Source organism: Lissotriton vulgaris, chromosome 10, assembly GCF_964263255.1.
Source record: "Lissotriton vulgaris chromosome 10, aLisVul1.2, whole genome shotgun sequence".
Lineage (NCBI taxonomy): Eukaryota > Metazoa > Chordata > Amphibia > Caudata > Salamandridae > Lissotriton > Lissotriton vulgaris.
This window is the reverse complement of record NC_141698.1, coordinates 1,092,645,606-1,092,663,187: the sequence shown is the minus strand read 5'-3', so window position 1 is coordinate 1,092,663,187 and position 17,582 is coordinate 1,092,645,606. Positions and strand designations below refer to the sequence as shown.

General features: G+C 43.7%; 1 protein-coding gene across 2 annotated transcripts in view; it reads left to right on the top strand.

Annotated features, from left to right (window-relative positions):
* The window catches only part of KCNH8 (potassium voltage-gated channel subfamily H member 8), a 960,407-nt gene that overhangs the window by 742,339 nt on the left and 200,486 nt on the right, over positions 1–17,582 (top strand). For both annotated transcript variants that reach the window (XM_086942172.1, XM_086942171.1), the window contains exon 9: positions 6,418–6,617. In XM_086942172.1, the coding sequence (XP_086798298.1) occupies positions 6,418–6,617 (200 nt within the window). The remainder of the gene's footprint in view (positions 1–6,417; positions 6,618–17,582) is intronic.

The following is a 17,582-nucleotide window of genomic DNA, read 5'->3' as shown; positions in this document are numbered from 1 at the left end:
TGTTTGTTTTATTAAGAAAAGGGGAGATGTAATGAAGTCGACAGTCTAGTAGTTGGGGGGGTGGAGCGAGTTGGGTTGAGGGGAAGAGGAGGAGTTAGGACAGGATGAGGGCAGTTAGAGTAGGGACAGGGCTGACACTGGATGTAAGGAATAAAGCTCCAGTTGAATCATAATCAGTGTCTGTGATTATTAGTAGCGCGATGCTACAGTGATTCAGCATTAAGGCTCACATCTGAGCCTTTTTACTGCCCCGCCGTCCGCCCGCCATACCACAATTTTACTCATAAACTGGTAGGCGGACGGTGTTCGGGTTTGGTAGTATGGGAGCAGGCAGTGCTATACTGTCCGCTCCCGCACCGCCAAACTCCTGATCAGGCCTTTTGTGATCTTCTAAGCTACAATATTTTCCCTCATTTATGCGATTCCGTGAACGGCCTCCCCATGTGCAGAATACACAAGCCATATTCTGCTGACTCAGTAATCAACATCCTTTTTAATCTAACATAATTGAAGGATATATATGGGAGTTTACAATATATTCAGAGCCATCCATTGGTTCTGCTGCCACAGCGTTATTTGCATAATTATGGATTTGCTGCATTTGTCACATGATCCATCATCTGCTGCATAATCTGCAGATTTTGACAGTAAAAATAAATGTTGCTCCCAGCTCCAACGGATCAAAAGTTACTAAAAACATGGTGACCTGTGCTCCCGCGCGCTGGAAGGCCCTTTGCAAAGGTTGACTTCTCATCTTTCAGTTGCTTATTGCTGCATTTGGGTCTTAAAGTAGCACTAAGAAGGTGAAATCCTTTCCCAAATAGCATATTCATGTGTAAAAAAATGACAAAATAATGAAGTAATACTATCACAAAATGTGCTGAATGAGACTGCATGATTTTCATTTTCTTGCTGGATAATTTAATAAACCCTGCCACATAATTTGGTACTCTTTTGCTGCATAATGTAAGCGGCCCTTGCTATATTTCTTGTTTCAGTGGAGGGCATTAACATTTGAGCAGCAAAACTTTAATTAGGAACACATTTTGAGGTGGATGGCAGAGTGTGATGGGGCTGTGGTATGAAGGATGCTTCTGGCTGTAGAAGCAAATACACCTCTAATTCTGGCAGAAATGCCACACAAGTAAACAAGTCATGTATTTAGCTCTCGAGGAATACCTTGACCTACCTGAGTCTTAGCAGCTGCAGTTCTGCTGGGTGCTTTTAATTGAAATATGTTTTAAGAGGCAGAATGAGCCATTGCATGTGGCGGGGGAGGGGCGGGGGGTGTCTTTACTGGTCAGTCGGAGTTCAGTGGACCTGCACACAGTGGTGCTGGAACAATTTTCAGAGTGGGGATGCTGCCATCAATGTTACATCACTGAAGTCATATAGGGATTGTGAAAGTCCCACTCGAGACACAAAGAAGAAATACAGGAGATGAGCCTTGTCCGTTCAGCGGGAGAGTGGTACGGCTGTGGTATGGAGCCGGTGGTGCATTTGCAAATCTATTACATTTGCTGATGGCACATTGTCCACTGAAAAGACCACAAAATTCGAACTGGTGCAGTTGAACTTATAAAACCATACCCCACAAACAATAATGGGTGCAAACCGTCTTTCCACACCACCTAGTATAGTGCCTTGATTTGTTCTGATCCTATTAAAATCTTTTGTTTTGTTCACACTTTTAAATTACAACAAAAACGTGCATCATTTGTACTCTCCTCAATGCTGATATATTTTGAAATATATGTACAGTTCATTTACAGGTATTTCATTTTTTTTGTGTTAGAAAAAACTGACATCCTACAGTCTTTCCTTCCACACTCCCTGTATCCCAGCAAGATTGACATATAGTTCACTTTATAAAAATACTCTAAATATTGCAGTCAGAGAAAGAAAAGTAAACACCAATCTTCTTAATAAAAAACTAAGCAGCAATTTGTCAACAGACATAGCCTGACATTTGACCTCTGCCTTTAAAAGCACCACTATGTGTTAAGATAAAAACAAAATGTAAAGGCATCTGTATTCACCTTCTGAACTTCAGCATGGTTATTTAGGGGGTGCTGCAGCAACCCCAGGACCCCTGCTTCCAGCACCTATGCCTGCCCATGAGCATAATGTTAATTTTCAAGCAAGCAGTGTCCCAGGGTAAGTTTAGAAGCTGATGGTAATGGACAACGTACCCATTTTAGAGGAAGGGTTAAATCCCGCTGACCACCCGCAAGTAGAATTCACCCGCTATATGATAGTAGGGTAGAGGAAATCCCACTGATGGGCTGCATTCTAGTTTTGGCAATTCCTCAAAAAATTAATTTAATACCCAACTTTAAATTAGGCCCTACGATTAAAGTTCTGCTGACCAACAGAAACCTGAATGAGCTATTCAAATACGCAGAGGACTGAGCGCTGAGCTGACGCAGGAAGGAGGACCGACCCCCGCGGTGTTCGATTGAGATGAACTATTTCCCCCACCTGAGAGTCCCCAGACACATCAACGAGTAACATCAGAGGGTTCTACACCTGCTGTGGGTGAGCAATACAGGTTTTTCAGCCTCTTAGATGAATCTCCCAAGCTCAAGACCCGCACTATTTACATCACATCCTCCTTTCGATAGCAACTTGTAAAGTGCACCAACCCCACTAAACTCACAAGTACTTTAGTACCACCCATGATTACCCATGGTCAAAAGGCAGAATGGTGGCACCGTGTGAAACAGTGAAATTGATAACTGCATATGGAGGGGCTGTGTTGCATTGACTTAGCTACAAGCAGCAGAGTGCCTTGTGGTGGAGAGAGGGTGGGAAAGTTCTTTTTGGGTGATACAAAGGGGAGGAAGATATAGGAAGGGGGCCCAGTGGCCGCGCAGCAGGAAGGCGGTGGCGGTATGATGGAAGGACGAGGGTGGTGAGGTGAGTGGAGTGGGAGTAAGCTTTGAGTAAGCGTTGAGAGATAGAAGGATTGGCTGAGTGCTTGTGGTTGATGAGAACGTGATGATGGCGAAGAGCAGCAGGATGAGGGGAAAACCTATGTAGCTTCACAGTATGGATTCAAGAGAAAGACCCTGAACCTTCTCTGAAGTGCTTTACAACTGGTGCTTGACAGGTCTGCATGGGGAAGGAGTTCTACATCTAAAAAATGTAGAGCCATGCAAACCATCACTGTGCATTCAACAGCAGAGAAATTGTTTACCAAAGCATACGTCTATAATTTAGTCCTAAATAATACATATTATACAATGCAGAGGCCACTACTCATTCTATTTTGGAGTTAGACACAACTGAAATCATTTTAATGATGCCTGTAGCTAAAGCAGATACTAATGCAGTTTCCAGGGGGGAACATCCTTGACCACGAATCTTTTACAACGCGGTACCGTTACCACGCAGGATTTACAACGAAAGTCGTTACAACGACTTGCGCTGGAGGGAGCTGTAGGATAGGGAATAGTTTAATTTACTATCCAACACCTTCCCTACTATCCACGGGGACTGGAGTTGGAATAGTAAATTAAACTATTCCACTATCCAGCGCCCCCCAACGCAAGTCGTTGTAACGACTTGCGTTGTAAAACCTGCGTTGTAACGGTACGTGTGGTAATACCACGCGTTGTAACAACATACATCCGTTTCCAGGAATTGAAAGATGTCCCTCTATGTTTAAGGGTTGTTAGGGCTTAACGGTGCAGACCTAACAGTGCTTGGATCTTGTAATGGGGGTAGGGTGCAGCACACATAGAAAGACGAAGTTACAAGGAAACAAAGATATTTCTCCTCGTTGCATCTCCTGTGAGGCGTATCTTTGTGGCGCACTCCCAGGTTTAAGAGGTTTGGTAAATCTGGGAATGTGTCAAAAACCATAGCAGTTGCGTTGGAACACCCACGCAACGCCCATGAAACACCGCCCTGCGCAGAGTAATGCAGCACAGCCATTTGTGCTGCGTTGCATTGCTCCATATTTTTGAAGCCTTTAAAAACCATGCAAAGTGGTTTTCTGTGGCTTCAAAAATATGACTTAGAGGCTTGCATCAAACATGTACCACATTGCGTGGTGCAAGCAAGACGCAAAGCTCCCATAATTAGGCCCCCTTGTGTTTTGTGAGTAAGGCCTCTGGGGTGACGATATATGTTTGCCTAAAGTTTTCATAAACTGTAACATAGCAAACATTCATCAGTATTATGTAATTGACACGTGTACCACTGTCACTCCTTTGCACCCGCTGCTACCTCAACTGATATATGCGCATAGTATATATGAAGATGCTCTATAAAATAAAAAGGATACTTTCCATTTCTTCAAGTAGTTAAGATCTGAAACTGTGCAACCAAAAATATAGTTCACTATTTCCCAAAGTTTGCCAGAATCACTATTTCAAGTGTTAATTTCATACCAAAGCACAATTTAAATCTCTAAAGTACTTGTCTGTATTTAAGCCTGGATGTTAAACTCAAGCCAATTCTAGAAGAGCCAGATCAGTCTTGCATCCTTCAGAGTGTAGTGCATTACCTACCACTGCACATGGTGATCATAACACCTGTTAGAAGCGGGTAAAGAATGAGCTGTAAAAAACCTTCAGTGTTTTTGTTCCCTGTGTCACCTACTTAGGGGACCTTTCACGGCAGGGATAGGGATCAGTCTACAAGAAATCCTAAACAACTGACTTTAGATTTTAGCATCAGTTGGAGTTTTTCAAGAGAAAGGTTTGAAAGCCTGTTGCACCAACACTTTTTTGATCAGTCCAATATGGAGGACTTGGGTATTATGAGGGTTAAACTTGAGCTTATCTTGTTTGTGAAGAGTTTATTCAAATCAACAATACAGAGATTGTTTATCTCTATGTGAGAATCTGGATTATTAGTTGAAGTGGATGGTAATCCTGTTCAAGTAATAATGGCTCTATTCCTGACTAGGTCCAGCTAAGTCTTAATGATTTAAATCTGAGCTTGACCCTTGGTAGCTGTAGCACAGAGCAGACTTAGGAGAAATGTGCGAAGCATTTATCAGTTCCAAAACAGTGAAAAGGAAGAAAATACAACGCAATAAAAATCTCACTCTAATCTATAACTATTGTATACATTTTAATAAGCAAATGGACACCAAAACAACAAAAATGAGAAGTAGGGAATATCATTTTCCAACGTTTTTAGGTTTCTGGTGCCAAATGTGATGCAGATATCTGGTCGCACTAGACCTGGTCAAAGTCAATGGTTAGGTCCAATATCAGAGTTCACATTTGATACAGGGACTTGGGTCGTCCCAGTGAAAAGTTTACCTTCTAACGAGATCTTCAGCGGGTTGGGTTGCATCCTGGATCCAAAGAACAGCTCAATGACGGCGGCCGGATAGAGTCCCAGCCTCTTCCTTGCTCATTTTATATAGTGCTGTATCCCTTAATATCTAGACATAAGTTCCCTACTTGACAATATTATCTAAGCACTGGTCCCCTAACATGATGATCCTGAGCACAGATCAATGCAGAGTCATGGGACCCTTCCTTGCTTTCATCTCCGCATGATCTCATGATCTCATCTTGATGAAGGTGGATAAGCGCAGCCATTCACCTTGATGATGCTAAGCACAGAAAATATCAATCCTGCTCAGATCTGAAAGATGATATTATGCTTTTTTATCAAGTTAGTGGACAAATCCTATATGTTGAAAGATAATATTGCTATTTTATTAAAAAATGCTTCTGTATACATTTGAAAGATAATGTGGCTCTTTTGTGGCAAATTGAAAATCGCTATATAGTATCTTTGTAAGTTAAATGTTCTTTTTGTAAAAACATTTATTGTTGGTTGTGATTAAAGAACATTACTACTCTTTTCTGTAAAGTAATTGAAAAATATTGCATACCTTAAAACAATAAAAAACATCTGCTCACATACTGAATACTATATAAGTACCCATTTCGGAGAACATTGACTATATTAGTATTTGTACATTGGAAGTAAGAGTCCCTTCCTTTAATTGCTTTAAATTGCAGGTTTTGCATACTGGTTGCGAAGTTCAGGCGCTGTTGTAGTTTGGAGAAGGATTTGTTTAGAGTAGGTACCATTTTCAATTACAACCGGGACCCTATTAAGACAGAGGTTACGACAGCTTTGCCCTGGGGTATAATGTATGAACAGTGTTGGTGGAGCTTTGCAGCTACTAGATTGATACAGGGCTGTACGATCCGGTGCCCCACACCAGCCCCCGAGTCTTACCATTGACCTACACCCACTAATGGCTGTCCGGGGCATCCCAAGTTAGAGAGAAGGAACATCTGGCTCCATGTAGGGCGCTCATTATCGGCCTGTACAGTTGTCGAGATCCCGGGTGGGCTCCTGCTGGGCCTTGCGGTGCCTAGACTCGAGAGGTGTTGCCTTCTAGTTGCCCATCAGTAATGTACCTTCTTCTTCTTCCAGCTCTGATGCATGCCTTGGTGTTCGGCAACGTGACGGCGATCATCCAGCGCTTGTACAACCGCTGGTCCCTCTACCACACCAGAACCAAGGACCTCAAGGACTTCATCCGTGTCCACCATCTGCCGCAGTCGCTCAAGCAGCGCATGCTGGAGTACTTCCAAACCACGTGGTCCGTCAATAACGGCATCGATTCCAACGAGGTAACCTTCACGCGTTATTTCTAGAGCTTCTGAGGGATGTGGTGGGAGGTGAGGTGAAAGCGGGAGAAGGTGCTTGGCACTTACCTGCTGTACGAATCACAGGTCCCAGCTTCAGATCAATGCACCGCTTGATCCTTGGTAACTCCTGCATCCTCCCTGTGCCCTCAATCCCCAGAGAAAAGTAAGAGGACTTTGAAATGGATCTAATCACATGAAGGTGCATAAAAGGTAAATCACTGCAAATGAAGTGAGAAGGTTCATAGAAACGATGTACAGATGAGTACACAAGGTCATGCTGCTGGCTGCATTGCAAGGCTTCCATTACCAAACATCACTAGACCCCCTACAAGCAAACTAAAAATAAAAATATCAATAATGCTCTGTTCGTTAGATCTCTCGCCAGAGAGTGCTGCATAAAACATTGTAATATGCAATACACATTGTTATTCACTTTCGACCTTCAAACTTGAGATCTCTCTCTCTCTTTCTCTCTAACACACACACACAAAGCGTCGGATTGGTAACGCGGGCATTCGGGCAATGCCCGACGGGCCGGGGTCCGAGTTCCACCTGAGGGCTGCTTTTTTGAGCAGTCTGGGGGGCCATTTGGGCGCTGTCTCTATTGTTCGAACACAGCCTGCTGCCCAGTGGGTGCCTGAGTGGCCTTTCTAGAGGCAGATGGGCGCTCATTACCTCTGTTTTTCAACAGCCTTTGTCTCGCTGGCCGGCCCATTAATGTGTGCACAAACTGAGCGAGGGCAAGGGGCCTGAGTAGGAGCGGCCTCACTTGTTTCACCATTGTAAGCTCATGCTGGCATTTTTTTAACCCCCCCCCCCCTTCACCCCCAATCCTAAAGTTTTTTTTTTTTTTAAGATTGCGCCAAAGCAGTGATTTGACTGAGGAGTGATTATGCAAATGTGGGCCGATTTTCTTTTATGCGTGCCCGGGCCGATTTACAATCCCAAGCCAACCCTGAGAGACATACACACAAAACACACACGGACAGACACACAGACACACACACACATCAACATCTCAAGAGCAAGCAATGAAATCACTGAACTATGGTCCTAAAGTACTAAAAGTCCGATTGCAAAAAGTAGTCACAAATTTTGCTCCGACTTTTTACAACCATTTTTTTTTGCAAACCAACCTACATACCATTAGGTCGCATCACAAAAAATTCCAGTCGCAGGGGTTACAGAACGACCTGCCAAATGAATATAAATCAGTACGTCCCTATTTGTCCCCCTCTGCCATTGGCTACAAAGACAGAGAGGGATCTCTGCATGGAGAAGCAGAGCACCATCCCGGCCTTTGCATTCCCACACAGGATTTTCTTTGCCTTTGTGTTTCTTAAAGGAGCCAGTGCTGCTTTAACCCCTTCCACGCGGGGCTAATTCCCCCGCGGTGCGAGGGGGAGGAGGACGCATGCGGCACCGCGGTACTCATGACGAGTCCAGCTTGTCATGCTGCACAGTGGAGCTGTGCTCATGAAGAGCTGGACTCGTCATGACTCCGCCCACTCCCATAGAACGCCAGCACAGGTGGGGAATTAGCTGTGCGTGGGCCGGCCACAGCAGTTATGATGAGCTCAGCCCGTCATGAGCGCAGCTCCATTGTGCCTCATGACGAGCTCGCCATAAGCATAGCTCGTCATAAGCATGCAAGGGGTTAAAAAAGGTTTCTCATTTGGAAAACGCAGAGTGACAAGCAACCAGGGCCCATGCAGGTAAGAGCGGTAGGGCCGGCTTAGGGGGGGATTCGACAGAAGACCAGAAGGGAAAATTAAATAAATAATACATTTTCTGCCGTCATTGTCTGTCGAAATCCCCCCCGCCAACCCCGGTCCCACTGCTTTTACCTGCTCGGGCCACGGCTGGTAACAGGCAGTGGTCTGCTGGACCGCTGCCCCCTCATCTGTGGTTACCCAATAGGATTGGCAAGGGGATAGGTGTCACATGGGGACACCTTCCACTTTGGGAATCAAAAGCCACCATCTTTGAGGTGCCAGTGACTAATCAATGGTGGCCATCACTGTGACTTAGAAATAGGAGGGAACGTCCCATTCATGCCCCCTTCTAAGTGCGATTTGGAATGGATGGCATAACTCACTTCACCACTCGCAAAGACTTTTCAGCCTCACAAAATGAGTTTAGAAGATGACAAAAAGCTATTTTGTAGTTGCAAAGCGTGTGATTTTGCCCCAGGCCTCCTGATCTCTGCACATCTCACCCATGTACTCTGTGTGATCCAGTGAAGTGGTATTGACGTGTGCAGGCTTTAAAGAGAGATTACCTGTTAATGATTTGAATAACAATTTTACCCTCACTTTAGGAGTAGAATTGTCATTCAGTATCTACATAAATTGGAGGTCAGGGTGTGGCAGCGGAAAGTGGGTGGAGTCACATGGAGGATTCATGCAAAGCAGAGTCTGAAAGTCAACTTACCCATTTAGTTTTTTAAAACTCTGCCACAAAAAAACAAGGAGAAACGTGAAACAAAATATGTTTTGGTTTACTTGATTGGTCACAAAGAGTCTGCAATTTAAAATATTCTATAGGTTTAGGGCACCTGCTGCAGAAATATCTGTGTGCCCAGCAATTTCGAGGGATAATAATAATGGTAAAATAACTCTTGTTGTTAATGCACTTGCTGGAGAGATCTGTGTTTTGTCTAATGACAGCTTTGACTCAAAGTAACGTAGTGGGTTAATGTGCCTGCTGCAGAGCACATCTGATAACATGCAGATCACAGATTTTTTTTTATTTAGGGAGGTAAGTGGATTACTGATTTTGACACAGAGATCCTTTTGTTACTTGCAGTTCATAAATTACTATCCTTTAAATATAACAAAGTGAGCTATGAACCTTGATATAGGAGCTGCTTGCAAACTACAAGGCATTGGTTTAGAACCTTATAGTTTTTTTTCGGAGTCTGTTATTAGTCTAAGATTTATTAAAATGGTTCCTTTGGGTAGAAATAGTCTTATTAGTACAGACAACCGCTACCGCTGCGTTAGGTTTTAAACCCGGACTCTGTGTTTAAGATAGGTTTCACTCTTAATATATCATGCCTCCCAGCAATGACGATATGTGACTCCTACACCTTGTAACGCTTATTGGTTTATGTTACAATTCATGTACAGTGATTTGCACAGTTGTATCATATATTACCTTTGGATAACGTGTGAGTGTGATGTAAAGCGCTCTGACACCTAATACTGGGATGACTAGTGCTATAAAAACATTAAATAAAACATGTGCTATGTAAATCGTTATTTGGTAATTACTCATGCAGGCAGCTGGACCTGACATTCTTTCAGTGCAGGCACTGCGAATTTTGAATAATACTCATGGCCCAAATGTATTTATTTACTTTTCCCTATTCCATTGTTTGTGGCTTGTCAACTCCCCCTCCCACCCGTCCCCGCCCGCCACACCTCACTGTTCTGCACTGGCCGCTGCTGATCTCTCTTATGCATATGGGCCTCTAAACCATAGTTTCTCTTAAGTCCTTGAAATGGTAACAAGCTGTGAGCTTTGTTTTCATCCATTGCACTTACATCTAGGAGTTAAACTAGCACTAGCTCTCGGTCAGGATGATACTCTGACAAAATGAGGGCTGATGGCTCTCTAAAACAGGCCTCTGGTTTGTGCACAGCTGGAAGTGAAAATAACAAAGGACCTGATTTAGTGTGTGCTGAACAAACATGAAAGATATCCAGTTTGCCTTATAGCAAGTGCTCTATGTGCTATGGCACTTGCAGTAATGGGGATGGGATAGCTGTCACCTTTGTGATAGAGTGCCCATGCCCCAAACTCTAAATCAGCCCCAAAGTCCTATCTCTACCTGCAGGCTGCTGCTCATCCTTTGACCTGCCCCCAGTACAATACAGCGACACTGTACAAGGGGACAGCCTGGCCCATTCCCCAATGCATTCGACAACAGCACACTTGAAGCGAGCAGGGCCTTCTTTCAATTGTATATCGCACCAGTATACTTGAGGGGTGCTTGGTCCCTTACCCATCGTATATGGCAACAGCACGCCTGTGGAGAGTTTGGCCTCATACTGACTCTATCCAGCAAAGCTGATCATGGGCACACGTTGGCCGCTTCCCATTGTATACAGGAAAGGCGTGCTTAGGGAGAGCGAGCCCACTCCCAAATGCATACGACAGTTGCACTATTGGGAAGAGCTTGGTCCACTCCCAAAACTTTATGGCAACAGCATGCTTAGGGAGAACTTGGCCCATAATTATTTTATACAGAGAAGACTGAGTTTGGGCACAACTTTGCCACTTCCCTATGTATACTGCAATAGCAGACTTGTGGCGAACTAGGCCAAGTACTCCCCAGTCAAGGTTGGCCCACTATTCATTGTACATAGCAAAGGTGTTGTTGGAAAGTGGTTTATTAGCAGTGATAAACATGAATCTACCACTGGCAATAAGACCACTAACACACTCTAGGGTTCAGTACAGGTTTCAATATATTATTCCCATGCGCAAACCTTGGTAGCTTGGCTATGAGCAGACAGGGTTAACTTATGAGACAGGTATGTAAAGCATTTAAAAACTCCCATTTCAGCAACTAATTAAGATGCAACGCACAATAAAAATCCAACACCAATTTATAACAATAGGAAATATTTTTATCTTTAAAAGGACACCAAAACAACAAAAATCCAATATATTGAACCAGCTATATGAATTTTTAAGGATTTAGCGCTATATTGCACTTAAAAACGTATAGCGCCAAATTGGGACATCGGCTCACACTTGACCAGGAAAAAGTCAAAGTTTAAGGCTGACCGCGATGGAGCCCTTCTCAGATGTGACTCACGGTAGGCCTGGGCCAAGATTTTACCTTCGGACTTAGAAACTTCTCTGGAGCTTTTCTGTCGGGCTCCCTTGAAACTCTTCACAAGTCTGGGTTCGGTGGCTGACTTACCAGGGAGCTCCCGGTTAAATTCTAGAAGTCAGACCTCCAGAGCTTTTTCGGTGGGACGAACTGGAAGGGCAGGCCGGCTCGCGGTGAGTCAGTCCCCCTCTGGAGCTTTTTTACAAACTTGCTCCAAACTTCTCCAAACTTCTTGAACTACTCTTGAAGTTCCGCTGTGGGTTCCAAAGTGTCCAAAACACAATCCAAGGGTCTGGAAGCTCCAAGATGTCTTTGAAAGTTTGGGACTTCAGTTCCCACAATCCACTTGGACAAAACCCTTACAAATCCACTGGATGCACTCCAGGCTGGGGATGCTTGGTGGTGATGGTCCAGATGAGCTCCTTTAACCTGGAGCTTGCAGGAAGTCCACTCTTTATTCCTCTTGAAGCAAGGTACATCAAAAGGGCTGTATTCCAGATTATGAAGCAGGTGCAGTCAGTTAGAATGCAAGGCCTGATGGTGCAGATCAAGTTTCCAGCTTGGTACTCCTTCTTCTTCTCTTAGTTTCAAGCAGCAGAACTGAGATGCTGTGCACCTATCACATATTTATTCAGAGGTCTCTGGGGTCAAGCAGGAGAGCACTCCTATTCAATGAGGTACAGGGCAACACCCCATTGAAAGACCTCTTCCTACAAAGTGTCGCATAATCTTCTCCATAAAGCACTATTTCTCCAAAATTCAATATGCCTGAACTTACAGCACCGGAGCAAACTCCCCCCTTAAGCCTTCCATCTGGCTTGGTCAGGGGAGCTGGTGGAATAGATGGGCCTAGCATTCTCGGCCTGTCCTAACCCCCTTTCAAACTTCATTGTTATGTACCCTCCCCACTGCTCTGACATTCCTGTGTAGCAGAGCTCTCTAGAAGAGATAACATTTCACTGGGTGAGCCGTCCAATCAGCCTGGCTAATCCTCCTAACTCTGACCGATCAGGGGAGACCACAGGAAGGGTGAATTTTGGCTTACAGGCAAGAAAGTCTTATAACTTCATTTCTATATACTTAAGGATGAATTCAACAATAGCATATTGTTTGATTTATCAATACCATTCTCCCAAGTCCTTGAATTATATTTTCTTTGATTCCTAACAATAGTTATGCATTAATGAACTATTGCCATGTTAACCTATGTGGCTGGGGATCTACTATGGGGAAAATGAAATGTACAATTTCTCCAACACCAGGGTCTATAAAACATCTTGTATAAAGACCCTGATTATAGATACATGACCCCGACCCCTGGGACACCTAGGGGAGACTAAAGGGGTCCTGAATATCGACAAAAGTCGATTTTGGGAAACACTTTACAGCAATGGGGGAAGTTAAATGTACAATTTCTCTATCCCCATGGCATATAAAACCTCTTTTATATTTGCTTTCCTTATAAGTACATGAACCCCCCATCCCTGGGACACATCGGGATGTAACACCTGTGGGAACCTGATTTGCCAAAATATTGTAGTTTGTTACTTTTAAGTGCCCCTACCACCAAAGTCGAGTTTGGGCACAATTTACATTTAAAAGCAGTGCTACAGAGCTACACACATGCAAGTGCAGAAAAGGCGGCAGGCCTCTAAACTGCCATGCCCTATTAAATACCAGAGACTTAAAGGTAGTTTTAAATGCGCTGCCCTATTATGTACTAGGGACTTATAGGGTAGATCATGCCAATTATAAGTGTACCCTAATATGTAGTGTACCTTCATGTAAGTGTTTTCACTGTGTGTTAAATAAATAATAATAATAATAATTCTGAGCTTATAGAGCGCCTGGTTACACTAACCAGTGTGTCCCCGCGCTATTCAGTGGCCTCAGCAACCCCCCAATACATCTCCCAAACCTATTGCATCTAACACCTTGGGAACAAGTATGTTTTAAGTTCCCTGCGAAAGACAGCTTCCGTAGGCTCCGAACGGAGTCTACGAGGGATAGTATTCCAACTACGAGCCGCCAGAAGGCGGAACGATTTGCCACCCATCCTGGCCCTGCTGGTCTTCGGGATGCACATTAGGCCAGCACCCTGAGACCGCAGAAGCCGAGTGGGCTTGTACGGAGTGAGCAAGTTCCGCAGGAAGCTTGGACCATTCCCATGAGCGATCCGATGACTAATACAGAGGGTTTTAAACTGGATGCGCTCCCTGATTGGTAACCAGTGCAGCGTCTCCAAGGCCTTTTTGGAGGGAGATCTTCTAGGCAGCATCAATACCAGGCGTGCGGCAGCATTTTGAATATGTTGCAGTCGCTGGAGACATCTCGCATTGGCTCCCATGTATAGGGCATTCCCGTAGTCCAGCCTGGAGGTAACCAGGGCATGGACCAGGGCCGTCCTAGCTGACAACGGGAGCAAATCGAGCGTCTTCCTCAGACTGCGGAGAATGCCAAAGCAAGTTCCAGCCACAAGTCTAGTATGATACTCGAAAGATAATTTCGAGTCGATCCACATGCCGAGGTTCTTAACCTGTTCTTTAGGTGCAGGTAGAGGGCCCAATGTCTGAGGCCACCATGCAGATGTCCAAACAGACGGAGACCTGCCTACAATTAGCACCTCCGTCTTGTCCCCATTTAATCTGAGACAGTTATTCGACATCCAGCCGGCCAGGTCCTGAAGACAAGACGCAAACCGGCTGGCTGCATGCTCAGCTGGCTGTGACAGAGCCACAACCAGCTGCGTGTCATCAGCATATGTCACCACATCCAGCCCATGTTTCTCGGTGATCAGAGCCACCGGAGCAACATAAAGGTTGAATAGGGTGGGGCTCAAACTAGAACCCTGCGGGACTCCCTGATTCAGGGCAATAGCCTTTGACCTATAAGGCCCCTGCTCAACACAAAAACTACGTTCATGGAGGAAGGATTCCAGCCATTGCCACGCCTTCCCAACGACTCCGCCCTTCCTCAGACAATGTAGTAGAGTATGGTGTGCCACAGTGTCCAACGCGGCACTGAGGTCAAGAAGAATCAGTGCCGCTGTCTGACCCTCATCCACATGTTTCCGCAGCATCTCCGTGGAGAAGAGTAACGCCGACTCCCTGGAATGGAGGGCACGGAAACCTGCCTGAGTAGGATGTAAAAGTCGGTGAGTTTCAATATGAGCCGAGAGTTGTTGATTAACCAATTTTCCGCTATTTTAGCAAAATAGGGAAGGAGTAAAATAGGCCATAGGTTGCTCAATAGGGTTATGCTAATCTGAGGTTTCTTCTTAAGTGGAAGTACCACCGCTTATTTCCAAACTGTCCGTACCCTACTGGAATCAAAAGATAGTGTGAGAAGATTCCTGATGTACGGTGCTAGCGTCTCCATGTTACCTTTAAAAATTTTGGCTGGGGCCGGATCTCTAGGAGAGCCAGATTTTACACCTCCAGCTACTTTGATCAGTTGGTCCTCGTCCGGGACCATAAAAGCACACAAACTGTCTATTTCCAAAGGTCCCTCCTCCAGCGGCTCTTCGCCACCGGAACAAGCCCTAGCCGCAGTGGGAAAAGTAGAATAAATATCCTGCACCTTATTGTGGAAAAAATCAGCTATCTGGTTGCAGGATTTCACTGAGGCCATCACTCGTTCTTCAATAGAGGCCAGTGAGGATAGCTTTTTGTAAACTACAAAAAGTTCCTTAGCGGAGCAATCAGCCTTGTCGATCCGCTCAGTGTAATAAGCTGCGTGTGTTTTCCTTATCAAGGCATGATACCCTCTAAGACTCAATTTGTACGCCCTCTCATGGTCTGGCAAGTACCCCTGTCTCCAGGTTCTTTCATGAAGCTTGCAAGCTGTCTTAGCCATTTTTAAATCATCATTAAACCATGCTGCAGATTTAGTTCGCCGCGTGGGTCCCCTGTTAGACCAAGGGGCAGTTTTATCAAGGGCAAGCTGAATGCGAAGGTCCAATGCTTCACAGGCCCCATCAATGGCTGAGCCAAGTCCTTTCGGTGGCCCCCCCCCCCTGCACCAAACTGGCCCTAAAATCTCCCGGGGAGAACCTAGCCCATTTCCTCTGCTTTTTAGAGGTGCCACACCCTTTCCCTGGGTTAATTCCCATGGAGCAACTAATTTGAAAAGGCACCAGAAAATGGTCAGTCCAGATCATTGGTTCAGGAGAATCAATTTTAAGAGTGTCCCAATTACAAAAAATGGGGACTAATATATGTCCAAGCCGATGTGTGGGTAATTCAGATTTTAATGCTAGTTGCAGAGTTAGCAAATCATTACAAACCTCTTGGGCTGGAATATTCGAGGCATCATCGAAATGCAAATTAAAATCTCCCAACAGAAGGAATTTCTCATAACGCATAGCCGGGGACAATATATTTTGTATAAGACTAGCAGCAAGCTGGCTGCTACTTACGGGGGGTCTCTACACCAGTAGGTCTTTAATTATATAATTGTTAGAAACAGTTATAGACAAAGTACTGGCTTCGCTATCAGATACAGAAGTTGACTCCATGGTGCATTTAATATCGCCCTTATAAATAACCGCAATCCCTCCCCCCCTCACGCAGGGTCTATCTAACCTGCGTATTCCATAGCCCGGAGGGAGAGCTTCCAGCACTTCAGAGGCCGAATCTTCATCTAACCAAGTTTCTGTTCAAAATAGCACTGGTCCTGTGCCAGCCCAGCAGAGCTCAGGGCACTCTCATAGTCAGAAAACAGCATCTAGAGGGCACTCTGATAGTCAGAAAACCAGCACTTTGAGGTCTCAAATCGGGCAAAAAGTGGGGGACACTGCAAACAGGTCCTGATTTCTAACATGTGTGCTTCGGCACAGCTTCGGCCACTCTTCATGTTGTATGTGACAGTGTTTTTTCAGAGAGCTTGGTCCTCTGTAAACTACATGCTGCAAACATTTGCATGGGGACAATTTGGCCCACCCCCAACTGTATATGGTGCCACTTTAGAAATGTAGATTATTGTTTCTAATGCATAATGTTTTTTTTATGTAATTTAAGTTTTTAATTGATAATTAATTATATAAATTATTGAATTGAAAATGTTGTTACTCGTTGATTTGAGTAATTGCTAGTTGGTTGATCAGATTCTTAAATCTTACATTGTGTTAATGAATTGTATATTTATTATTTTTTTAATATTAGTTATTTCATGTAGCAATTATTTTCATAATAATATTTTTAACTTTTATAATATTTATTTTTTTAGCAGTATAGTTGTTTGTCCATGTTTGTTAATCAGGATGATAGGGAGGAAGATATTTAGTCTAAAATATTTTGCTTTTTTACATTGAAATTTTTTCGATTTGTGATATAAAAATGTGTATTTTAAAAATGTTCTTTTATTTGTTTTATAATGCATGAATAAATGCATTCCTTTAATTATGTTTTTTTTGTTGCTCTGTATTTATTTTTTTATTGAAAAACAAATATGGAACAGAGAGAAGTAACTCTGGCACCTATAAAGCACAGCACTTTCCCTACTGCTGGTTAGATTTGCAATAGGAAGAGTAAATCTAGCCCCTCCAAAGTGTAATATTTTCCCTAGTGTTGCTCAGGTTAGATTGAGAATAGTAACCACTCCATACTTCCACACTTTCCCTAATGCTGCTTACTTTGGAGGGGGAATATTACATCTACCTCCTCCAAACCCAGTACTTTCCCTAAGCTTGCTTTTTGTTGAAATGGAAATAGTAAATCTGACTCCACCAAAGTCCAACACTTTACATACTGATGCTCAGTTTGGAGTGGGAGTAGTTAATTTTATCTCTCCAAGTCCAATTTTTTATGTTTGATTTTGTAAAGTTCTTTTTTAATATTTTTTATTTTAATTGGAAAAAATGTGTTTGATGTGCTTTTTTTGTTTATGTTTTGTTATTTTTTTGTTAATGCATTTGTATGCTGTAATTGTACACATTTTGAACATTTTTAATATCTAATGTTTGATATTATTATTTAGATGATTATTATTATGATTAGCAACAGCACTAACGTACCGCATGTACGTACTAAACTGCCGTTCCCTGCCCAAACACAGTATACAGATTGCCATGCTGCTTGAAGAACATAGGCCAGATGTGGTGT